The following is a 27,276-nucleotide window of genomic DNA, read 5'->3' on the forward strand; positions in this document are numbered from 1 at the left end:
GATTTACTATAATATACCTCTCAACTGTCCAGATTTTTGCAAAATGAATAGATTTTTGCTTCTTATTTTTGGTTTATTCCTCATAACATTTGTGGTTTTCTGACAAATCATTTAGGAATGAAGTCACTAAATAATTACAGCCATTGAGTTTGACTTCATACCCTTCAGAAAAATGCGTGCAAGACTTGTTATTCTGTCAACTAAGTTTATACAAGAGCGATTTTTAGTACTGTTTGTATGTTCTGCCAATATATTTGGCCTTGTCCAAATTAACTTTCTGTGTTAAGAGGTATGCGCAAATAAATCGTTTTATAGAATTGGGTATATACAAACATCTCAACTGTCCCGAATTTTGGCTCAAAATGTTGCTCTCCCCCCAATAATCCCTCTGCAAAGTGGCAAATTTGGAAGAAAACATGGAGGGTTTACAATTAATAAATAATTGTAATGATCAGTTATAGATCACTTAATTTCAGAAATGCATGCAGGTTCTCTTATTTTGTCATCTGCTCAAGTTAACAGTGCTAATATTAAAAAAAAAAAAAGTGTCCCTTTTTGACAGGTTCCCAGCTCTATTATGTGGCTGTTTTATATTTTTGCATCACATTTTTGGTCAGTTTTTCACAAAATTGTGGTTTTCTGGCAAATCAGTGGCAAATCACTACAGACTGAAGTTAGAAAATAATGACAGACATTCGAGTTTCAGATTTTATACCCTTCAGAAAATTCATACTAAAACAAGACCTAATTATCTTTCTAAGTTTATAAGAGCAATATTTAGAAATGTCCTAATTTTTAAGCCTTTGTCACTTTATTTATGGCTTTGCCCACATTTCTTGCTTGGAGGTTGAGATATGACAAATGTGTCATGGCCATCACAGTTGGCCAGAGACATTTCAAATTGTGACATACTTGTTGCACCCCCACTCCCCCATGTAGTGACTCTGATGTGTCCAAGCAAGACAAAAAGCAGTTACGCAATGTTAAGTGTGCAGAGTATCCCCCCACGCAAGGTAGACAAGTACTGCAGTGGCTTTTCATTTGTCCTTGATTTTGCAAAATGTTCTGATTTTCTGTCATATTTTTATACTACTGATTTAGGTTTCCTCTTAATCAGAAAATGCATGGTTTTGCAGTGCCTGTTGCAGAGTATTTAAGTAGCAATGCCTTAATGACCATCAGGTAAGCTTGTCCGTGACTGTAAGATGCAAGTAAGCTTTAATAAGCATACTGTTAAAAGAATTACCATCATTGAAAGCCTTTTTGTTGTTGCCATGCAGAGAATATTTACATAACTAGATAGCAAATAAGCTTGGGGTATTGAAATGCATAAGACAGTATTTGTAATAAAGGACAGGATTACAGTATTTTCAGAAGCTCATTACAGTTGTTGGAGACTTGCAGTTATCTTTGACATTCTGTTTAGTTTACGGGTAAAGCCTGCAATCCATCATGTGTGGTCCATAACCTGTGCAGTAATCCTTTAAGCAATTTATCTTGAGTTTGTTTCTTGTTTGCTGTTCATTTTTTACTTTGATCATGTTTTCCCCATGAAACAAGTACATAGTTGTCAGGCAGCAGGCCTTTTTTGGATAAGAAACATTTTTTACAAGTTGGGGTATCACAGAGATTGTTACTTTCAGCATGTTACTTGATACTTTTATAAAGCTGAATATAAATTATAATTAAACTGCAGTGCAAGGAGAAGTGGTTCGAGTAGAGTGCTGCTTATTTTCTTATACTTGATTTTGACTGGCATTCCAGTTGTTGTTGCGTCTTTCGGCTTTTCCCGGTTAGAGGTCGCCACAGTGGAACTCTGGTCTGCTAACGATTGGCAGTAGATTTTTACGTGCCGAGTTGCCAGCCCTGTCGCACAACCTTCAACGAAGGTATGCCCATTCACGCAGGTCTCCACACAGAAGACACTCTAGCTGAGAATCGAACAGGACGTCTTACTGTGAGGCGACAACTCTACCGCTCCGCCACAGCTCTGTTTTTAAAAAGTAATTTAGTTTTTTATGCATCACAACCTTTTTGTTTCCATCTAGATATTAAGCAAGCTGTCATGTAGCCAATGCACTGAAATATTGTTTTTCTTCTGCACTTCATTTTGTATTGATTGGACTCTCATAATGATGGTTTGGCACCCAGGGCAGCGTATTTAAAGACCCAGCCAGGTTTTTTGTATTTTTTAGCATAACCCCACCCCTTTCTAGTTGGTCACACCCCTTCTCATTGGCCCCACCCATTCAGATGTTTCCTGCAGCCCCTCTTTGATTTGAAACCACCAGCCGCCACTGAATTTCAAGTCCTTTAGTTCAGCTCAGCAAGTTATGGTAGGAGCTATTAACAAGCATCAACTTGTACTCCTGGATTTGAATCACTCAGTTTCGAGCTGCAGACTGTGCAACTCTAAGTACTGTGCTCCCAATTTGCCCATTCCCTCCTGAATAAGAGGATCCTGGGCTTGCCCAGTCAACAAATATGTACATAGAGTCCCAACTTCTTACTCATCGTGTGAAGTTGTTTATTTCAGACGAATAGTTTATACTCAGAAGGTGGCATTGGCCAGCTCAGTCTAACAGTCACAGATTTAGCTAGGATTCACCGCATCCCACCAAAGACTAACTATATAAATGGCCAAATGCCGATAATCTATACCAGAAGATAATCACAGATTTATTTAAAAAAAGTTGCATTTAGCAAGACTGAAAACCAAAGGCAGTCACAAAACAACTAAAAATAGGTTCTGCATACCTCCCAACTGTCCCCGACTTCCAGGGATGTGGATTCCGACTTAATTTTAGCTCTGTCCTTCTTAATCCCTCTTAAGACTGGTGCCTTTTGTATAAAAGATTGTGAATTATACTTAATTACAATAATTAAGAGCTGAATGCTCATTTTACAACTAATATTTTAAGTGTCCCCGACTTCTTTTTTCTGGGTTTGTCCCCGACTGGTTGAGAGCTATGGGAACTTGTGCGTTTATTTCAACAAACCGCAGAATAGTTGCAAACAAAAAGATTAGTGTAATTTGCAATGAGAAAAAGGTGTCAAGGGTGACGTTTTTCTCTTCGGGTTCACGAAAAATAACTATTTTTTAAAAAAAAGTTCGGACAGGTGACTCGAAAATGACAATCACTTAAAATGTTACTGTTGCCGTAAAACAAATCAGCAAGAATACAAAGACACTACTCAAAACGCCAATTTTTTAACGGACTCTTGTAATGCCCAACCATTTTAGACCTCTTTAAATGTTTCTTGCAAATCGGAGGAAAACAATTGCTTAAATCTGTCAAAACCGTCTTAAATTCCAGGATTCCATCTCTGAACACCGTAAATTCTTACCTCTGCGGGACAACCCTAACCTATATAACAGAAAACATACAATCATCCTCAGTTTACAACACACCTCTCAAAACAATGTAAACTTGTAACAAAAACTCAAATAATACTGAAAGGTGATTTGACCGCTCATTGCGGGAGAAGAGTCTAAAATAGCTACAAATCAAAAAGCTGGACACCTTCCCCGGCAAAACAAATTCCAGCACGTATTTATAAACACACGTGTTCTCCTCACCAAGCCTTCAAAATACTCAGCCTTAAACAAACCTGATCTAAATCGTCCGCCATGTTTTCAAACGCTTCTTAACACCAGCTCCCGAAATTTGACTTTTATCGCGAGACAGATGCTTCATACATTTCTTAAGGCGCCGTGGTGGAGTTTAGGCTGTCTACTGCAAAATTGTTCTAACTCTTTTGAAATAGTTTGTATAGTCTTTTTATGTCTATTTTTACACGAATAGTCATGCCATTTTTAAACAGCAAAGAAAATACTTGCAACTTCAGTTTCAGCAAGTTCAAGGACAGTTCCGTATGGAAGATATGACGTCATTTACATCAATGAAACGCTACTATAGCAAATGCTGCTAATGTTTATGTAACACTGTCCCGATGTGCGTGCCAGTTTTGCAGTAGTTATACAACCTACCGTGCAGGACTGCTAGTAATAAGGCACTGGTAGCTTCCGTTTATTTTTTGGCATATTAGCTGGGCATGCTTTCTACTTAGACAGTTGTTTAATAGGCAGAACTATGCCTAAGAGAATAACCTCATCAGACACGTCTGTCAAAGCACAAAGCAAAAAAGCAAAACAAAACCCAGGACCTGGTCTACAGGGCGAAAGTGTGACACGGAAAAAAGTGAAAACGTTAGGTACGTTTTGGGCTTTTTTGTATGGGTGTTAGGTGTGCAGTGATATATTTGGAATCATTTGTTAAAAACCCACACATTTATATTGTAAATAGTTTATATTAACAACCATCTCGGTCCTTAGTGTAAAACATACATTTCCATTTCGTAGAAACACGGATGTAATCTACCTGTACGTTTTGAATTATATATTGAATACTGTTTTAAGAGTTGTGGCGGGTTATGATAAGCGCTTAGTGTAGTGAGATGCTGCTTACTTTGTTTTACTTCATTGCGTTACACATTTTGTGCTTACTGTGAAGTATGTGTATAAATTGTATCTGGGAATTCTAGGATCTGACGCATAGACTCAGACTTTTAGGTGCTAGGCTTTCAGGATTTGCAGTAAAATCGTAGGATCAGTCAGCCGGGGTCCTTTATTCCATCTGGTTTTGACTTTATGCTATTAATACTACTTAATTTGTGTTTTGTAATGCCTGCCTGCCATCTGTTGTGCAAGTATGAAAAACGCCAACATTGAGGTTGTAAACCACAAAGAAAATTTTGGTTTCATTCATCTTTCTGACATCCTCATACATGTAATTCACTGATTCTATAATGTTTTGGGTTAGGGAATCAGGTTTGTGAACATAACCAGTATTCCTTTAAAACCACTGTAATAATACTTTCTCAGTGTTAGGGATTTTTGCGGTCAGCAGATATGCATTTTTGTTGACCATGAGGGTGGCCTTGGTCCTATGAGCATTTTCAGTAGGAGCTCTGGATCAAATTCCCAAAGTTACAATAGAAATTAAGAGGTAGCAAAGTATGCAACATACATAGTAAATTTTCTTCATATGCAAGTTGAGCAGAGATATGTCTTTTTCTCATCACACAGTAAGTGTTTGAGTAACACTACCAGTAACAGTTTTTTTCAGTAAAAAAAATAAATAAATAAAGAAAAAAAATCATTAGAGGATGCTGTTATATTGTAAAAGTTGAATAGACTGCAGGCTGTATGGTGTATTGGCATTAAGTACCAACTGATCTCTAAGCAACCCAGGTTAGATCAGCAAACATAAGCTGGCCTCTCAACGTCTTAAATGCAAGAAATCCAGACAAAGCCTAAAATAATGGGGGAACAGAGGCCCAAAAATAGGAACAGATTTTAAATATTGTGCTTATAAACTTACAAAGTTGTTAGAATAATGTGATTTCTGTTAGCATGCATTTTTCATAGGTTGGTATTGGGCTATCGGCCCTAGGGCCTATGCAAGCCTAGCCATAACAATTCCCTGGATATTTCTTCCCACAATATTTACTTCTCTGGACCCCTGTCTAGCAGGGCGACTGACATGATCCCCAGGGTGAATTTCCTATCATCAAGGTTCCTTTTGAAGAGGGCCAATGAGGCGCTCTGCTTGACATGTATGGGCAGTCTATTCCAGAGTATGGGGAGTCTCTGGGTCAGGAACCTATCCCTCCAGCATGTTTTGCTCATTGTGATGACAAGGTTTAGAAGGTTCAGCAGGATATAAACTCTGAAACTTAAATGCGTCATTATTTAGTGATTTCAGTCCTCAGTGATTTGCCAGAAAATCACAAATTTTATGAGAAACAGCCCAAAAATATGAGGCAAAAATTCTGGACATTTGAGCGGTATGGCTGGCTTATACATCTCAAAGAGAGTTGTACCAACGTGTTTTAGGTTCATAGATTAGTACTAAGCTAACTGCCCTTGCGAGCCATTTTAAGCCAAGCCAATTATCCCTTGTGAGACTCAAACCCTGCACCTTGTGTTTGTAAGACAAACACTTTAACCATTAGGCCACCCCCCCTATTATGTAACACCTTTTGGAGGACAGGCACAAGAATAGTCTGTCATTAGGGCAAACGCACAGGTCCTATCAAACATTTTGCAGCACTGTAGCTCAGTTAGGTGTATAGAAGCCTGCGTGTAAGCAGTGATATTTTTGGCCCTTTGATGGTAATGGAGAGCACTGGATTGTGTGTAAATCATAGTTGTGAATGCTGTTTTTTTTTTAAAGTCACTTAAAAGTTAATAGAACAACATGCATTTTCTGAATCAGAAGTCACTTAGTGATTTACCAAAAAAAAAAAAAAAAAAATCAAAAATTTATGTAATATAGGCAAAAAAATATAATGTGACACAATCAAGGATGTTATATAGTGAGATAGAACTGTAGGTTTTGCTTTGGCATTTATTTTATGAACGGTAAAAAGTATGATTAGGAAAGACTGGGAAAAATGAGAAACTTTAAAAAGTTACTAGAACAACAGATTTTGCATTTTTCTGAAACAAACAAACAATAAGAAGTATGAATTTATAATGTCTGACATTATTGGCTGACTGTCAGCGATTCACCAAAAAAATCAAACACTTTACGAGGTACCCAGCAAAAAGTACAAGGCAAATTCCTACTCGTTCTGCAAAATGGGAAAGTGTATAAATGTTTTATGGTCGCACTTCAGGTGATGGATCAGTGATTTTTTTTTAACTATCAGTAGTACGATTTAGATTGTTATGGTGCCAGTACATGGCTGTCAAAATACACAACTGCTGTGAAATTCTAAGCAGCATGAAAATGCAATACCCCAAAGTCCAGTATTCTCCATTATCGACTGTCCTTCATCAGTAATGTGTGTTTTGTCTGGCCACAGTGGAATAAAGAAAGCAGAGCATGCTAACAATCCTTTGTGAAGTGTAAGGATAATAATGATGCATTACAGTTGTGGTATATTAGCTCCTCAACCTGCAGACAAATAGTTATGTGCTCCCAGGGTGTCGCTTTTGTGTTGGTACACAAATAAACGAGTCTTTGTGGGTTCTGTTGAAGCAGCTTTATTCTATACAAGCACATCACTATAGAGGCTTACTGAGTATGACTTAAGTAACTTGTATACAGACTAATGACTGTGATCATGCTTGATTACTCTCTGGCTGCTTCTACAAAATGACACTAGGGATTGCATGTGTCTGGAATTTATATGTGCACGCACAGCCTCGTATGCTTCTTAAAGACAAAGCACATACACACATACACACACATTACACTCTGATGTGTATCCTCCCTCTTTGAGAAATAGATCATGCAATTTGTCATGAGATATTTAGCATGCAGAAATCACAGATAAACTATAGACATGCATTCTACAATCGTAAGTACGCACTTTTATTTATATATATATATATATATATATATATATATATATATATACACACACATACACAATGAAGCCCACGTTCCTGCGTATTTCACACTAAGCTTAGAAACTCGTCCATATCATGTGACATAAAACTGATAAAACTGGGAATTTGATTTAGCAACTGGGATAGTTTCTGCGAAATGGTTGACCTGTGGAATGTACGAGTCACTTTCTGGAACAGAATTAGACTTTTGAACACATTCTGGTCTTGAAACAATGTCCGACTCATTTTCTGATTTAGGGTTTACATCACAGATACAATGTTGTGATTGCAGTGATGATAATTCTGGTTCAGGAAGTAAATGTCTGAGATTCCTCCTATACTCCATGACCTCTGAGCTTACCAAATAGGATCTCGGCTCAGCACAGACACCTGTAATCTGTCCTATTTAATCAAAACCTTTTGTTGCCTGAATTCATACCGTTTCTGTTTCCCTCAGTGAACAAAGTAATCTGCTCGATCTGTTGTAACTAGATTTCTGGATATTAAGCTTCTTAAGCAATTGAGCCTTGATCGTTTTACTGTTCTTAGAGTTAGGCTGCAACAATCTGGATGAAATAGAGTAATTCTAGTCTGTCTGGAAAGTGGTCTTTGAGCAGATGAGCCAAGACTATCATCACAAGGTATGTTTCTGAGATTAAGTAAATTCAAGAATACAGCGGTATTGTCACGCTTTGCCCTTACAAGTAATTGCTTTGCAGTCTGTAGAGCTCATTCAGCTAGGCCATTGGACTGAGTATATTCAGGATGTGTACAAAGTCCCATTCTTTTGCAAATTTCTGAAACAGCTGGCTAGTAAATTGAGTGCCATTGTCAGAATAAATACAAAAACCCACTAGAGCCACCACAGCAAGGAGAATAAAATACAACTTTTATTAATAACACACTGGATAAGCACTTTCAAGCCTCTGCTCTTGTTCAGATCCAATAATACAATTAAATCAGCATCAATTAAAAAAAAAATACTCCCTTAATAGGGATTTTAAAGGTATATACCCATTTAAACCTGGTAGCTGGTCTGCCTGCTGATTGGCTGTCCATTTCATCTCACTCAATTCAGTCTGATGTCTTATGTCACCACCCCTTCTACTCTCCTACTGTACTTGTGATACCATAAATAAAAACGAATGTCCGGGATTTAACATAATATGTTGGGCTAAAGCATTATGCTTCACCCTTAACCTAATGTCACTCATATGCTGCAAAATACATTCCTTAAGCATCCCATTAGTCTTCCCCACATAACAGAAAGTACAAGATGAATATTTAGCTAAACAGATCACAGTTTTAGTATGACAATCAGCATATAAGCATGGAGTATAAACCTTATTAGTCACCGGATGTAAACAAGTATTAGATTTATCAATGTACTGACATCCTTTACAATGCTTGCATGGATAAGTACCCTTCCTATACATACCTAAATTCCCCTTCAGCAATGAAGGGGGCGACCATCCTTACATAATAAACGCTTTAAATTCAAACCATTCTTAAATGGAAATTTTGGAGTATCACCTATCACCCTTTTTATTTGGTCATCTGTCTGGAGAATCTTCCGATTCCTTTTAATCACAGTACAAATACTTTTTATGTCACTGTTATAATGTAGTTTAATCCTAGGATGGTTAGTCCCTGATGACACCGGAGCATTTGACATCAGCACATCATCAGATCTATTTTTTGAGTTGAACCAAGGTCTTCCCTTAGTTCTTCTTACCATCTTGGAATTGTTAGTAGACCTAGTAACAGCCCTTTCCGGATAGCCTCGAGACAGAAAATAAAGCTTCATGTCCGCAACTTCTTGTTCAAAGATATTATCCTCTGTACAAAGTCTAGACAGCCTAAGATTTTGTCCACTAACAACATTTTCAAAGATACGTCTTGGATGCATACTGTTATAGGTCAACAAACTATTCTTCCAACAATCTTTCCTATAAATCCTGGTTCGAAGAACTCCAAAATCATCCCTATATAATCTCGCATCCAAAAAATCAATCTCCTGTGATGAGTAATTAACAGTGAACTTTAGAAAGATGCTACTTCCTTCCAAATAATGAATAAAGGAACATAAGTCATCTACAGTACCAGACCAGAATAAAAAGGCGTCATCCACAAACCTCCGGTAGAATCTGAGCTGATATTAGGTTAAGGGTGAAGCATAATGCTTTAGCCCATCATATAATTTTAAATCCCGGACACTTGTTTTTATTTATGGTATTACAAGTACAGTTTGAGAGTAGAAGGGGTGGTGACATCTGATATCAGACTGAATTGAGTGAGTTGAAATGGATAGCCGATCTGCAGGCAGACCGGCTACCATGTTTAAATGGGTATACCCTCTCCTCCTACCACCCAACACTACAACCTGTGAGAGATGCACTTATCTAGCCAAACTGGAGGTAAAGCTCTCACCAACCAAGACTGAACCTGGCAGTCATGAGGAGAAGGTAAACATTTGCACCACACCACACTCATCAGATAGTCTCACTACGTCTACACCACCAAAATCCACACATAGAAACTACAAAACATTCGCGGAGGCTCTCAATAATAATCTGCCTAAGCAACAGAGACCTCCAAAGCAGAAACACAAGCAACCTCCATCCCCCAACACAACCCAAATGACACATAGCCCACAGATTCAGTGTGCCACTCAAACACAGCCAATAAGGCAAAACAACATACCCAACACACTAGTCATAGGTGACTCTATAGTCAGACACACTGATGTCCCACTCACCAGGCTAAACAAGGAGAAGGTTACTGTCAGCTGCCTGTCGGGTGCCAGGATCCGCCACATAACCCACACACTCAGGTCACTCCACAACAAGTACAAATATGACTCTGTCATTGTCCATGTTGGTGTGAATGACCTGAGACTTGCCTCCCTGGACTACATGAAAAGAGACATGGAAGAGCTCTGCGATCTTGTAGCCCAGGCAGGTATGACCCTAGCCCTGAGTAGCATTCTGCCATCGCTCAGAATGATACCGCAGTACAAGGACAAAATGACTGATTTCAACAATTGGCTAAGCTTCTGGTGTCATTCAAAGGGGATCCAGTATCTGTCTGCGTGGGATGACATGGTCGACAGACCACGATGCTTTGCCACAGATGGCCTGCACCTGTCGCCCCTAGGATTCCGGATACTGGCTAAGGCTCTTGCTGCCCCTATAGTGCCTTTTTTAGGCAGGGTTCAAGTAACAAATTTACCACCATAACAGGAACAGGTAAGCAAAAACTGAGGGTAATGCTACTCAATGCTTGAAGTGTAAATTTCAAAATGCAGTCACTCGAGGCACTCCTTAAAATGGAGAATATTGATATCTGTGCAGTGACTGAGACCTGGTTCAAGGCTCCAGAGAGCACCGCTGCACTACCAGGCTATAACTCATACCACACTTTTCGGCCATCTAACTTGGACCGAAACACCAAAGGTAGGGGTGTGTTGATATTCATTAAGGATATCCACACCTCCAGGCTAGTTGCTCAGAATAATGCATCCGAGGTTATCCAAGTGCAACTAACTCTTGGCAAAACTGCAATCCAAACTGTAGCTTGCTACAGATCCCCCACCATGCCCCAGGATTCCCACTCCTCTTTTCTTGATGTACTGGAAAATATTAGGGTTCAACCAAACACCCTAATAATGGCCGACTTCAACTACCCCACCATTAACTGGGAAAACTACTCATGTACTAACTCCTTAGCGCAACGCTTTCTGGAATTCATAAACTCCGATGCCCTAGATCAACTTATCCACACCCCCACCAGGGGCAACAGTATCCTAGACCTAGTCATTACCAACATGAGTGACCGGTGTTCCACACCTGAAGTCAACTCCTCGTTGGTCCAATCCGACCATAAGCTAATCACCCTCGATATCCACATCCCACCCCCCATTAAGGAAACCACAGTAAGAAATTTCTCCAAAGCCAACTTCATGCTTCTTAAGACAGAAGTAGTGAACTTCATGACACCCATGCAGATGGACAATACAGTTACAACTGCTGAATCCTACACAAATGCGCTCTATAAGCACCTACATGAGTGCATGGATCGTGCTATCCCAAACAGATCCAAGACGCTATCCTCCAAAAAAAGGAAGCCAATCTGGTGGTCCCCTGCCATAAACAAACTGTACAACAGAAGGAAGAACTATTGCAAAAGAGAGTAAAATCCCATGAGTGGAGGAGCTCCCTGGTCAGCCTCAGTAAGAAGCTGAGATCCCTTATAAGATTTTCCAAAGCTAGCTACGAAAATAAAATTGCCACTAATTCCAAGGACAACTACAAAGCATTCTATAGCTATGTCAAGAATCTCAATGGCAACACTCAGAGCTGCTCTGAGTTACAGCACAAAGGCATGACAATTACAGAACCAACTGATATTGCCAACATCCTGGCAGATAGGTTCAGTGCTAACTTTACCCCCACCCCCACCCCCTAAAGGGCCCATATCTATACAGGAAGAATGCAGAGTCCCTGTAATCACAACTACGCAGGTGAAAGCTGCACTCTCTAAAGCCAAAAACACAGCATCCGCGTTTTACACGAACTTCAGAATGAACTGGCTCCCTACGTGAGCACCATGTTCAATAATAGCCTCACATCAGGCTTTGTGCCCACTGAATAGTGCACAGCAACAGTTATCCCACTCCACAAAGGGGGAGCCACCACTGATCCCGGGAACTATAGACCTATTAGCCTGACGAGCCTGGTCTGCAAAGCCATGGAACGTATCATCATGGAACTCATAAACAAAGACATTGGTAACCTCCAAACTCTGGATCCCACCCAGTTCGGGTTTGTGAAAGGCAGATCATGCCTCCTGAACCTGATCAACTTCTTTGAGGCAGTCACCAAAGCCGTAGATGAGGGTAAAGTGGTTTATACAGCCTATCTTGACCTCGCCAAGGCTTTCGACACCATCCCCACATTCTGGAATTATAGCTAAACTCAATAAACTAGGCATAAATCCCTATGTCACAAGATGGGTTGCCAACTGGCTCACTGACAGAACCCACACTGTAAAAGTTGCAGACTCCAAATCTGACCTCAAACTAGTGACAAGTGGAGTACCACAGGGTTCCGTCCTGGGACCGCTCCTATTTGGTATCTACTTCTCTGAAGTACAGGCTAACACAGAAGGCCTCTGGCTAACGAAGTTCGCAGATGATTGCAAACTAGGAGCCATAGTCAAGTCCCCAAATGATGTGAACATCCTACAGAAGGGCCACTCTGAGACAGATGCCTGGTGTCAGAGCCATGGCCTCAAGCTCAATGCCAAAAAGTGCAGTGTCATCCCCTTTGGTAAAAACTCTGTACCCATGAACTACCACATAGACAGCAATCTACTTAACACCGAATGCGTGATAAGAGACCTTGGGACCCAGGTGGATAGTAGTTTCTCCTTTAATAGTCACACCGCCACAGTAGTCAGGAAGTCCTCCTACGTGGCACACCTCATCATAAAAGGGTTCTCGTCCAGGAAAAAAGAGGTCATCGTTACCCTCTACTCATCACTCATTAGACCCATTATAGAGTACAACGCCCCTTTTGGAATGTACCTCACAAGACATCTGCAGCAGCTGGAAAGGCCACAGAAGTACCTCAGAAAGAGGATTACTGGACTCAAACAAATGCCCTACACTGACTGCCTCAAAAAACTCCAGCTTTACTCCGTTGCATATCACCTACTCAGAGGTGATCTCTGCCTAACATATAAAGCTATGTCAAACCCAGAGCTGTTGGACATGCTACACCTAAAGAAATCCCAATCCCTCCGAGCTACACGCTCTAGGGACCTAAACCTTGTCACCACAATAAACAGGACATGCTGGAGGGATAGATTCCTATCCCAGAGACTTCCCATACTCTGGAACAGGCTACCCATCTATGTCAAGCAAAGTTATTCATTAGCACTCTTCAAGAAAAATCTTGATGAGTGGATGGGAAATAGGAAATGCACCCCGGGGATCACTTCTGTGTCTCTGCTCGTCAGTGGCACAGGAAAATAACTTTCTTGGGTGGCGTAAGCCAGTGAACCTTGTTGGCTAGGCTTGTATAGGCCCTTGGGCCGATAGCCTAGTACCTACCTATGAACCTATATGCCTGTAAAACCCCTATTAAGGGGCGTAGGTTTGAATACTGATTTTTATTGCTTTTTTAAAAATTTTAAAGTGATGTTGATTTAATTGTGTTATTGGAGCTGAAGGAGAGCAGTGGTTTGAAAACGCTTATCTTGTGTATTAATGAGGGTTTTATTTTACTCTCCTTGCTATGGTGGCTCCATTGGGTTTTTGTATTTGTACCTTGATTTATTGCTACTGCGAGCCTTTGATACCCTTGTGGCTGTTGTGGATATTCTTTTCTTATTGTCAGAATACAGTTTGTGTGGACTACCATGAACTGAGAAATGATGTTAGTAATAACAGCTGTTGAGGTTAAATTTGGTAGCAGATCAGTCTCAAACTAACCTGAATATGAGTCTACCAAAACTAAGTAGTGTTGATCATTCCACTCAAAGATATCAGTTGCTATTGTAGGCCAAGGTAGTTCAAGTATATTGGACTTAGCTGAAGCGGTTCTCTTTGCAAATGCGCTGTGGCACTATTACTTACTGAACAAGAAGAAAGAACTTTATCAATATCTGTTGATTAGTGAAGGTCGAATTACTAATTCTCTTGCCCTTCTCTTAGTGGATAACAAACCTGGGTGACCACAATGCAAAATCTCTCTCTCTCTCTATATATATATATATATATATATATATATATATATATATATATATATTCTTGCTGTAAGGAAGCAGGAACAACAATTTTAGGACCTTTGAAAATAATGCCATCTTCCATCAACAATTCATCTCTGTATGAAAAATACAATTGCACTTCAGGTGATACATTAGATTGCTTTGATGGCCATCTGACATTGATGTAGTGATCAAGCTTTTGTGAAATTGGATCAGTCATAGTGTGATCTCTCAACTCACCAAGTTTAGTGGTTGAAAAATTAAGCACTGACATTACATCACAGTCAAAAGTTTCAGCATCAAGCTGTTCTGTTGTACTTCTAGACGATTTGGGTAAGGTATCAGCCAGCTAGAGCAATTTACCTTTAGTGTAGACCATTTTGAAATTGTACTTTCACAATTTGAGCATCATTCTTTGTAATCCCGCTGGAGCAGAATGCATAGGCTTCTTTAGAATGGTAACTAGAGGCTGATGATCAGTTTCAGTTTGAATAGCTCGACCATAAATATAATCATGAAACTTGGAACTTGCAAAAATTATCGCCAAAAGCTCTTTCTCAATTTGAGCATAATGCATGTCAGTTTGAGTTAGTGTCCTAGATGCATGAATAGGGTACTGGTCTGCCCTCTTGAAGAATAACAGTACCTAGATCAAATTTTGAAGCATCATAGGAAAGAACAACTGGTTTATTCACATCATAGTATCGTCATGTGGTGGGGGGGGCGCAATTTTCTGCTTAAGGTCTTCAAATGCCTTTTGGTGATGTTCCATCCATGACCATACAGCATTTTTGCATGTTAGCTCCCTCAAAGGGACTGACAACTCACTGAAGTCTGGTATAAATTTGCCTAAATAGTTGACCATGCCCAGAAAATGCTGTAAACTTTGCACATTGTCTGGTGCTGACATCTCTAGGATAGCTGTTTGTTTGGTCAGGTCAGGTCTTAAGCCCCTTCTTGTAAACAAATGATCTATGTATGTGACTTCTGGAAGTCTGAATTTACACTTTAGAGGATTGAGCTTCAAATTTACTTCACGTGCTCTGTCAAGAACTTTCTTGAGGTTTTTGTCATGCCCTGGTTCGCCATTGCCTCCAGCTAATAGATCATCTACTATTATGGCACAAGGATAACATGAAAAAAATTTGTTCCATCGCACGCTGAAAACATCACTTGCAGAATTTATTCCAAATGGCATCCTTAGGAATCTGTATCTGCCAAACGGAGTACCAAAAGTAGTTAGAAATGAGGATCACTTGCCAAATTGAATGCATCCAAAACAGAAAATAACAGTGGCATTCGGTATTGGATCTGCAACCTCTTCAACTGCATGCATTGGATGATATGATCTTTTTAATGCTTTGTTCAAATCTCTAGGATCAATGCATATTCTGATTTTGTTTGAGCCTTTCTTGTGAGTGGCTACATACAGTTGGTTCTGTGACTGGACAAATCACACCTTGCTGCACCATCTTATCCACTTGAGCTTTAACTTTATTTTGCATTGCTATTGGAACTCTTCTTGCTGGTCTGGCTACTGGAGTGATCCTGTGGTCCAGGTTCATAGAATACACAACTGGAAGTTTGCCCAATTTATCATTGAAAACATCAGCATACTCCAAGAAAATGGCTTCAGAAAAACTGGAACTTGGAACTGCACTCACATGATGAACTTCTTTAGCAAAAGAAAGCAGATTCATTCTCAAACTATCTTTGAGATCCAATAAAGACTGCACTGGTCGTTTGGACTACGTAGAACAATAAGTTGTAGCAGTTCTCAGCCAAATAACATGAACGTATTACTGAACCTTCAGTTTGAATTTCTTCACCTCCATATGCAACAAGTCTCACAGTGCTGGTTACATTGAGTTGTGCATTGGTTCTCACTTTTGCAAATCTGTCTGCTGATATAACATTACACTTTGATCCATTGATTCGAACCATACAAAATACTTCACTCCTTGTTAATAAGTTTACTGTGTCAGCTCTTTCCCCAAGTGCTGATACAACATCCACAATGAAAGCCGACTGTTTCAGTCCTACTAGATCAACTTGCTTCTTTGTGTGACCTTTCTCTACAAGTGAGTGAGGCTTACTTGATTTGCAACATGTTTGGAAATGGTTCCATTTTTTACACTTGTGGCATTGGTGACTATATACTAAAGACTTCTCTCTTTTTTAGATTCATGATTGGCATCACAATTGTGACAGCTAACAGTAAAGCTATATTTAGTTTTTTCTGATTCACGTTTATGTTGCACAGAGCTGGCAGTGGAGCTTGCACTTTTTCTGGAACTTTCTGGAAAGCTGCGTGTCTTCTTTGTAAACCCCTGTGACTGCCTCTTGCTTAGGCCTGTTTCTGTTTGCCATGAGTTACATACCATACTATCTACATTTGCTCTGGAACTTACACACACACATACACACATAAGTAATTGTCATAAAGACAATTTGCTCACTGTTTTTTGTACTCTGAGCTTTATACTTTTTCTTTTCAAGCTTATTGGAATCATACAAATGAACAATCTCGTACTTTCAAATAACTGGACTTTGTGAAATAAGCCTCTTGATGCTTTATTGTACTTTGCAAAAAATAGCTTTTCAGATTTCGTGATGCTTTACTCTGTTTTGCGAAATAACTTTTCAGAGTTTTTGATACTTTGCTAGGTTTTGCGGAATAACTTTCTCGGGCTATCAGTGCTTTTCAAAACTTTACGAAATAGCTTTTCAGACTTTTCGATGCTTTACGGAGGTTTGCAGAATAATCTCTAGGACTTTTCAGTGCTTTATGAAATTTTCGATTGGTAAAGGCAGAAATGTTAGTCATTTATCACTCGCTATGATTTCATAATCGGTAAAGGCAGAAATGCTAATGTCATGCACTTTTGGAACTGGTAAAGGCAGAAATGCTAAAGCAATCACTTTGATAATTTTATCAATAAAAGCAGGAATACTAAGACAATTGATAAAGGTAAAATGCCAGAGTAATGCTTCATCACCTGTTAAAGTCAACTCTTTAAGAAACATTCGAGAACTTCACGATGCAACTGAGCAATTCATGAGCATTGTAATACTCTTGTAATCTTTTGTAAGAAGCACCTTTTGTCAATGCAAGAAACATATCAAGCAACTGTACAATGCGAATAAATCAAACGTCTGTTGCCCAAATTCAAAATTTTCCGAAGTAATTGTACTTTGCAAGTGACTGTATGCAGTACACTGAAATGTCCCCAAATTGGAGGTACCTTGCTAGGCAACTTTTTGCAGTACGAGAAGCACTCTGGAATGGTGGCACTTTGTGAACAGACACACCGAGCACAGGAACTGTTCTTCAAATAGCTATGCTTTGACTGGATTACACGAAATAGTTGCACCTTGCACACAGTGAACTCCTTGAAATACATACACAGTAATAAGCACACGCTGTAAGCACTTTTACACACTCTGAGATACTTTGAATAACTTTAGTTATGCCCTTGATACAATGCAAAGTCACAGTTATGCCAAACACAAGCAGTCACCTTGCTTTATTTTTGCTTACCGTGCCCTTTTTTTCTTTCTCTTATTCTATTCTTTTTGCTCGTTTAAGCCCTTTTTATGCCCAACGTACTTTTCTTGTGCTCTCTTTACTCTAAACATGCCCAGTTCTGCCTTACACACAGAGGGTTTGTGGTCTGCACTGTTGTGGCAGAACAGGTAGCTTACATCCTTCTAGGTTGGGAACTGCTGATTGAGGGCTCAGTGTCTGTTATTCTAAAAGTGTATTAATTCTGGTTTAAGCACTTGGGCTTTCAGGCCAGTTATTTTACATTAAGAGGGTTCGTGGTCTGCACTCTTGTGGGAGGAGAGGCTGGACTTTGCCCTTCTGAGCTGGGAATTTCTGGTTAAAGGCTTATAGTGCATGCATATCTGAACTGCTTCTTACTAAAGTTGGTGCGCCTTGTTTGCTGTGGCATAGACTGGATTCGGGCCTGCTGGATCTAGCGTTGTTTGTGTAACTTGAGCACTAATCCAGACATTCTCTAAAGTATTCAATTGTATTTATTACTGCTTGGTTGTAACTTGATTAAAGTGTAGCTATCATTCTAAGTCTTTTGGATTAAGCACTTGGGCTTCAGACCAGTTGTTTTACATTAGGAAGGTTTGTGGCAAGCACTGTGGTGGCAGGACAGGTAGCTTTCATCCTTCTAAGTTGGGAACTGCTGATTGAGAGCCCAGTGTCCAAGTGTATTAGTTCTGGTTTAGGCACTTGGGCTTCAGGCCAGTTCATTTACATTAAGAAGGTTCGTGGTCTGCACTCTTGTGGGAGAAGAGGCTGGACTCTGCCCTTCTGAGCTGGGTATTTCTGGTTAAAGGTTTATAGTGCCTGAATATTTGAACTGTATCTTACTGAAATTGGTACACCTTGTTTGCTCTAGCATAGACTAGATCCAGGCCTGCTGAATCTAGCTTTGTTTATATGCTTGTTGTTTGTTTGCTTGTTATTTCCCTGGAAGCTAATTCCACCTAATACGCGGCTTCTCAGTGCTTCTGTGGATCACTAGTGATATCTGCATTGCTTACTGTACTTATTTCCTTGTTTCACTTGAAAGAAAGTTACTGTTTGTCATTTTTGCATTTAGTTACTTGTAACACATTGCACTCAAGTTACCTGGCACTTGCTCACTAAAGCAATTATATAAGTCAGCACTAAAAATTAAAAGCACTACACCCTCACTCCCCACTGGCCCTTGTTTTCAATTATTAAGGAATTCCCAATATTATTCTAGCATGTCCAAAGGTCAGTTGTCAATCTCCTCCGGTCCAGCTGGTGAATCTGGGAATCTTGAGGCAATGTTATAACTGCCTCATGTACACAGACAACCCTCTCCTCCTCCCACATAACACAAATACTTGCGAGAGATGCAGCTATTTAGCCAAACTGGAGGCTGAGCTCTCTCAACTCAGGACTGGCAAGACCAGACAGGAGGAGAAGGCAACTACACACACCACAAAACCAGCCTCACATAATGCTACCACACCACTGAATCAAACACATAAACACACAAAGACATACTCGGAGGCTCTGAGTAAAATTTACCTAAACAGCAGAGGCCTCCAAAGCAGACACCCAAACAACTGCTACCTCAAGACACCCCACAAGCAACACATAAACCACAAAAGCAGTGTGCAAAGCAGTCACAGCCCTTAAGGCCAAATACAACACCAAACATACTTGTCATAGGTGACTCCATAGTCAGACACACTGACGTCCCACTCACCAGGCTGAACAAGGAGAGGGTCACAGTAAGCTGCCTATCGGGCGCTAGAATCCGCCACATAACACAAGCACTGGTCACTCCACGGCAAGTACAAATATGACACAGTCATTGTCCATGCTGGTGTGAACGACCTGAGACGTACCTCCCTGGACTACATGAAAAGAGACATAGAGGAGCTCTCTGATTATGTAGCCCAGGCAGGTATGACCCTAACCCTGAGCAGTATCCTTCCTTCACCAAGAATGATGCCACAATATAGAGACAAGATGATCAGCTTTAACAATTGGCTTAATGTCTGGTGTCATTCAAAGGGGATCCAGTGTCTGTCTGCCTGGGATGACATGCTTGACAAGCCACGTTGCTTCACAAGGGACGGCTTGCACCTGTCACCCCTGGGATTCCGGATATTGGCTAAGGCTCTTGCCACCCCCATAGTGCCTTTTTTAGGCAAGGCTCAAATTCTAAACCTACCACCCTAGCAAACAAAAATGGAAAGAAACTGAGGGTAATGCTGCTCAATGCCAGAAGTCTAAATCTCAAAATGCACGCACTCGAGGCCCTTCTCAGTATGGAGAACATCGATGTCTGTGCTGTAACTGAAACCTGGTTCAAGGCTCCTGAGAGCACCCCGGCACTATTAGGTTTTACCTCATATCATGCGTTCCGGCCCCAAAACCCGGACCACACCACAAAAGGAGGGGTGTATCCATATTCATAAAGGTTACCCACACCTCCAGGTTGGTGGCAACGCACGAAGCTTCGAAACCATCCAGGTGCAACTAACCATAGGCAAAACTGCTCTACAAATTGTAGCATGCTATAGGCCACCCTCTCAAACTCAGGAACCCCACACAGCCTTCCTGAAGACACTGGAGGGTATAAATGTATCTCCAAACACCATCATATTGGGTGACTTCAACTACCCGAATATAGACTGGGAACATTACTCAAGCCCTAACTTTCTAGCCCAACGGTTCCTGGAGTTCATAAATTCAAATGCCATGGAACAGCTAGTCACTGTTCCCACGAGAGGAGAAAATATACTAGATCTCATTATCACAAACATGGGGACAAAATGCTCCACACCGGAAGTATATCCCTCATTGGTGAGATCTGATCATAAACTAATCTCACTGGAAATCCACATCCCGCCCCACCCCAAACAAAAGACCACAGTGAAGAACTTCTCTAAAGCAAACTTCACACTACTCAAGACTGGTGTGGTATCCTTCAAGGCCCCTGAGACAGTGGAAACCACAACCCAAGCTGCGGAAGCCCTTACAAATGCCTTCTATGAACACCTCCAGGACTGCATGGATCAGGCAATCCCAAATAAAACCAAGACTCTTTCCACAAAGGGCAACGTCCAGTCTGGTGGACCCCAGCCATTAACAAACTTTACAATAAGAGGAGAAAGCTATTACATGATAGAACAAAATCCATAAAAGGGAAGTCACCCCTGATCATTATTAGTAAAAAATACGAAAGCACTCATAAAATCAACTAAGGCCAATTTTGAGAGAAAAATTGCCATGGATTCAAAGGACAATCATAAGGCCTTTTTCAGCTATGTTAGGAACCTGGGTGGAAACTCCCAGATATGCTCAGAATTAGTCCAAAATGATACAAAAATCACTGAACCCATAGACATTGCCAACATACTGGCAGACAGGTTCAGTGCAAACTTCACCCCTCTCCCCTAAAGGAGAGATAACTATCCCAGCGGAGTGTAGCCTCCCAGACATCTCAAATGCGCAGGTGAAAGCTGCTCTCTCTAAAGCTAAAAACACAGCATCAATGGGACCGGATGGTGTCCCCGGCTGTGTGCTACACGAGCTAAATGAGGAATTAAACCCGCACATAAGGCAGCTGTTTAATCTCAGCCTTACCACAGGATACGTGCCCAAGGAGTGGCGTACGGCAACTGTGGTCCCACTCCACAAAGGCGGTGCCTCTACAGACCCTGGTAATTACCCCATAAGCTTAACAAGTCTAGTCTGCAAAGCTATGGAGTGGATCATAATGGAGCTCATAAACAAAGATATAGGGACTTGCAGACATTGGACCCGACCCAGTTTGGCTTTGTCAAGGGAAGATCATGCCTTTTGAACTTGGTCGACTTCTTGAAACAGTCACCAAGGCCATTGATGAGGAAAGGCAGGCCATACAGCCTACCTTGACCTTGCAAAGGCTTTCGACACAATACCCCACTCGGGTATTGTAGAAAAACTTACCAGCTTAAATGTAAACCCATATGTCACAAGATGGGTTGCAAACTGGCTTAAGGACAGAACCCACAGGGTTAGAGTTGCTGGCGCTATGTCAGACTCCAAGCCGGTCACAAGTGGTGTCCCACAGGGCTCGGTCCTTGGCCCCTATTGTTCGGCATCTACTTCTCAGAAGTACAGGCCAACATGGGAGGACTTTGGCTGACAAAGTTTGCAGACTACTGCAAACTGGGCGCCATAGTGGAAAGTGCATCGGACACGGATATCCTTCAGAAGGGACTCACGGAAACAGATAGCTGGTGCCAGAGCCATGGCCTGAAGTTAAACGCCAAAAAATGTATAGTCATACCCTTTGGGAAAAACAAGGTAACCCCAAGCTACCATATAGGTGGCAATCCATTAAGCACAGAAGAGGTTATCAGGGACCTGGGGACCCAGGTTGACAGTGGCCTTTCTTTTGACACTCACATTGCTAAAGTGGTTAGAAAGACCTTCTACATTGCCCACCTGATCATGAAGGGATTCACATCCAGATCTAGTGAGGTCATTGTTCTCCTGTACTCTTCACTTATCAGACCAATGATCGAGTACAATGCCCCATTCGGGATGTATCTCGCCCGACATCTGCAGCAATTGGAGAAACCCCAAACGTTTCTCACCAAAAGGATAAAGGGACTCCAAAATCTGTCATATGCTGCCAGATTGAAGAAACTCCAGCTCTATTCAGTCGCATACCGTCTGCTCAGAGGTGACATGTGCCTGACATACAAGGCCATGTCCAACCCAGAATTAATGGACATGCTCCACTTCAAAAAATCCAAATCCACCAAAACCACTAGAGCAAGTGACTTAAACCTTAGCACGGATATAAATAGGACGTGCTGGAGGGATAGATTTATCACTCAGAGACTCCCTATGCTGTGGAATAGAGTCCCGGTCCATGTGAGGCAGAGCACCTCGCTGGCTCTGTTCAAGAGAAATCTTGACCTGTGGATGGGAGATCGTAGGTTTACCCCGGGAATCATCTCTGTGTCACTGCTGGACAGAGGCACAACAAACTAATGGGTACAGTATTTTTTCATATAAGGGGTGGCGTAAGCCACAAAAATTCGGGCTAGGCTTATAAATGCCTTGGGGCAGATAGCCTAGTATAAACCTATGAACCTTAAACATGCTCATTTTGTATTTTAAAGTTAATCATATTGTCAAATACTTTTTTCTTAAACATTTTCTTTTAGTTAAACATTTTTGTACTTTCCGCTTGCCTGATAATGCGGTTTGTGCCCTTGTAATGTCTTTTCTTGCCTCTTTTTACATTGAGTAAATAATTTGTATTATTTCTCATTACTTTTGATTCTTTCTGGTTGTGTTTGTACTGCTTTCTCTTTGTTTTTGTTTTACCGTCGCTGTTGTCTTTACATCTCATGGCTCCATATGTTCTTGTCTTTTCCATCCCGGTTCTGACATGTCGCTTTCGTGTTGGCACATGAATAAACAAGTCTTCATGGGGTCTATTCAAGCATCTTTATTCTATACAAACATGTCACTATAGAGGCTTATTGACTATGACTTAGTAGTTCGATCATACTTGCTTTTTCTCTGGATGCTTCTACAAAATGGCAGTAGGAACTGCACGTGTCTGGAATTTATACGTACACGCACAGCCTCACATGCTTCTTAAAGACAGAGCACACACACATGTTACACTCTGATCTACACAGGGTATTCTCTTCCTTAAGGGGCAGCCTCTGGTCTGAGGTAAGCTGAATCTTTGCATCACTGTGACAAATTGGGCCTCAATAGACAAGCTAATGGTGATAATCAGTGCACCAGTTGGTACCATAAAGCTAAATATTACTTATTTATACATTAAGTAAATTACAGACTTTTAGTTTCATGGGTACTAGGCTATTAGGTTCATAGGTGTTTACTAGGCTAACTGCCACAAGGGCCTTTTTAAGCCTAGTCATGTATCCCAAATCTCTGACAATTTCTGATACCCTTGGTAAGTGTAAGCAGGAGTCTGGGAGATGAAAAATGTACAGGCTGCCTGTGTCCATTAGAGACATAGGTGCCAAACCAGGGATGAATTTCCTGTTCCCCATCCAATTGTCCAAGTTGCGCTTGAATTGGGTTAGGGAGGAACTTTGTTTCACATGGATGGGGAGCCTGTTCCATAGACAGGGTAGTCTCTGGGATACATACCTGTCTCTCCCGCAGGTCCTGTTTATATCCCAGGCAAGGTTTAAGTCTTTTGAATGAGTAATTCTGGTGCTGTTTGTTTTGTGGATATGCAGGAGGTCCATCAGAGTGGGGTCTGACAATGCTCTGTATGCCAGGCATAGATCTCCTCTCAAAAGCCTTTAGGAGACAGAATAGAGGGATAGGGGCTTGAGGCGGTCTGCATAGGACGTTTTACTTGCACGCTGGTTAAGTACATACCAAAGGGGCATTGTACTCAATGATAGGTCTGATAAATGCTGAATACATTGGGACAGTGACTTCATTGGACCTTAGATGCCATACGTTTGTTTATGAGTTGCATAACATAGAATGATTTCCTCTCTACTGTAGACCACATGATGGTTAAAGGCTATATTACTATCTGTGTGTCCCTAAGTCCCTGACTGCTGGGTCAACTCTAAGGGGTGTATTGTCAATATGATAGTTACCAGGGGTAGATGACTTCCCAAAGAAGGCTATTATGCATTTCTTGGCATTTAGTTTTAGTCCATGGCTTTGACACCAGTTATTTGTCTGTGTCAGCCACTCTTGGAGAACATTTGTGTCCGTGTGGGATTCAATGACAGCTCCTAATTTGCAGTCATCTGCAAATTTAGTTAGCCAGAGACTACTGACATTGACCTTGACTTCAGGGAAGCAAATGCCAAAAAGGAGTAGTCCAAGGACTGATCCCTGAGGGACTCCACTTGTAACTGGCCTCTTTGTAGAGGTGGACTCCCCAATTCTAACTTCCTGGGTTCCATCTGTGAGCCTTTTGGCTATCCACTGGGTGACATATGAGTTTGTATCTAACCTCTTGAGTTTGTCCACAATGCCTGAGTTGGGTGTTGTGTCATATGCCTTGGCCAGGTCAAGGTAGGCAGTGAGAACCATTTTTCTTCATCCATTGCTTTGGTTACCTTCACAAAGAAGTCCACCAGGTTGAGTAGGCATGATCTGTCCTTGAAGAAAGCAAACTGGGTTGGGTTCAGTGTCTGGAGGTTTACTATATCTCTATTGATCATTTGCATGATAATTCTTTCCATGCCTTTGCGTATAAGACTAGTGAGATGTATGGGTCTGTAGTTTCCAAGATCTGTAGATGGCCCACCTTTGTGAAGAGGGATGACTGTTGCTGTTCTTCATTCATGAACTCAAAGCCTGTTTGGAGGCTGTGGTTAAATGTTTCATACTGCTGAGAAGACATTCTGGGGTATTGTCTGGGCCCATTGGTGCTCTTGGTCTTAGAGAGAGCATTAAGGAAGTGATAATGGGGGGAGTTATGTTTGATGGTATTTCCTGAGGGAAGGTTGAGGGGGAGAGAGGGGTAAAGTTATAGCTGAATTTATCAGCCAGGAGGTTTGCTATATCTTTTTGGCTCAATATAGGTGACTCCATTTACAAGGAGCTCTGCACACAGTTGTGTATTGCCTTTGAAGTTCTGGACATAGCTAAATAATGCTTTGAGGTTGTCCTTGACCTGGGAGGCCAAACTTACTTCAAATTTGGCTTTGAAGACTTTATTTGTCCTCTGAGTTATTTGTTAAGTTTGATGAGAGTGCTTTTATCCTGCTGGGTGCTGCATCTCCTAAATTTTGCCATGATTTTCTTCCTTCTGTTATACAGCCCATTGATTTTGTGATTCCACCAGGGTGGGCTTGTTTTTTGAGTTGATTCTGTACTTCTTCCTGGTGGGTACAGCTGCCTTTATACAGCTATTAATATGCTTCTACAAAGTTTTTGTGAACAGTTCTGCATAGGCAGCAGTGTTCTCTGGGTTTATGGAGGTTGAAACTTTGCCAGGTTATCACTTAAGAGCAGGAGGATAGCCTTAGAGCAGTTTGTGAATACCCAAGGTTTAGCTGGGGGTCCAGGTTTTATTTTTACTTCAAAGGAGACCATTTTGTGGTCTGACCTTACCAGGGAAGACATTAAAGTAGGGGGTGTGCATCACTCTCCCATATTAGTGAGGACCAGGTCCAGTATGGTTGCACCCCTGGTTGGTGTATTGACTATCTGGTCCAGGGAGTTTGTGTTTACAAAATCCAGGAGTATCTGTGCCTGTACTTTTGGTGTCATATAGGATTCTCAGTTAATAGTGGGGTAATTGAAGTCACCCATGAATATGGTATTGAGTTGGATGGTTAGTGTTTCTAATAAGTTTAAATGTATGGTATGGGTTTCCTGGGTCATAGAGAGGGACCTATAGCTTGCAAGGTAGTGGTATTGGAGTTTGCATATGGTGATTTGAACATTGAGCAGCTTATGCACATTGTCCTGTTTGACCACCTTTGAAGTATGTTTATTTTTTATGTAAGTAGAGACACCTCTACCTTTAGTCCCTGCATGTGAAGTAGCTAGTCTAAATGTGTGGAAGGCATTATAACCTTTCACTGTCAGCACAATGGCATGAAAATTACAGAACCAACCGATATTGCCAACATCCTGGCAGATGGGTTCAGTGCTAACTTTACCCCCACCCCTCACCCCCTAAAGGGCCCATATCTATACAGGAAGAATGCAGAGTCCCTGTAATCACAACTACACAGGTAAAAGCTGCACTCTCTAAAGCCAAAAACACAGCATCCATGGGACCGGACAACATCCCAGGCTGCGTTTTACATGAACTTCAGAACGAACTGGCTTCCCACTTAAGCACCATGTTCAGTAATAGCCTCACATCAGGCTTTCTGCCCACTGAATGGCGCACAGCAACAGTTATCCCACTCCACAAAGGGGGAGCCACCACTGATCCCGGGAACTATTGACCTATTAGCCTGACGAGCCTGGTCTGCAAGGCCATGGAACGTATCATCATGGAACTCATAAACAAAGACATTGGTAGCCTCTAAACTCTGGATCCCACCCAGTTCGGGTTTGTGAAAGGTAGATCATGCCTCCTGAACCTGATTGACTTCTTTGAGGCAGTCACCAAAGCCATAGATGAGGGTAAGGTGGTTCACACAGCCTATCTTGACCTCGCCAGGGCTTTCGACACCATCCCTCATTCTGGAATTATAGCTAAACTCACCAAACTAGGTATAAATCCCTATGTCACAAGATGGGTTGCCAACTGGCTCACTGACAGAACCCACACTGTGAAAGTTGCAGACTTCAAATTTGACCTCAAAGCAGTGACAAGTGGAGCACCACAGAGTTCCGTCCTGGGTCCTCTCCTGTTTGGTATCTACTTTTCTGAAGTACAGGCTAACACAGAAGGCCTCTGGCTAACGAAGTTTGCAGATGACTGCAAATTAGGAGCCATAGTCAAGTCCCCAAATGATGTGGACATCCTAGAGAAGGGTCTTGCTGAGACAGATGCCTGGTGTCAGAGCCATGGCTTCAAGCTCAGTGCCAAAAAATGCAGTGTCATCCCCTTTGGTAAAAACTC

At 41.2% G+C, this 27,276-nt stretch overlaps 1 protein-coding gene across 1 annotated transcript in view; it reads left to right on the plus strand.

Moving 5' to 3' along the window:
* The first annotated feature begins 4,079 nt into the window (after positions 1-4,079).
* XPC (XPC complex subunit, DNA damage recognition and repair factor) overlaps positions 4,080-27,276 on the plus strand; it is a 1,641,424-nt gene continuing 1,618,227 nt past the window's right edge. Inside the window, exon 1 of the mRNA XM_044078598.1 lies at positions 4,080-4,215. Coding sequence (XP_043934533.1) covers positions 4,095-4,215 — 121 coding nt within the window. The 5' untranslated portion in view covers positions 4,080-4,094. The remainder of the gene's footprint in view (positions 4,216-27,276) is intronic.

This window comes from Protopterus annectens, chromosome 7.part1 (genome assembly GCF_019279795.1).
Source record: "Protopterus annectens isolate FY-2018-M chromosome 7.part1, PAN1.0, whole genome shotgun sequence".
NCBI classification, from domain to species: domain Eukaryota; kingdom Metazoa; phylum Chordata; order Ceratodontiformes; family Protopteridae; genus Protopterus; species Protopterus annectens.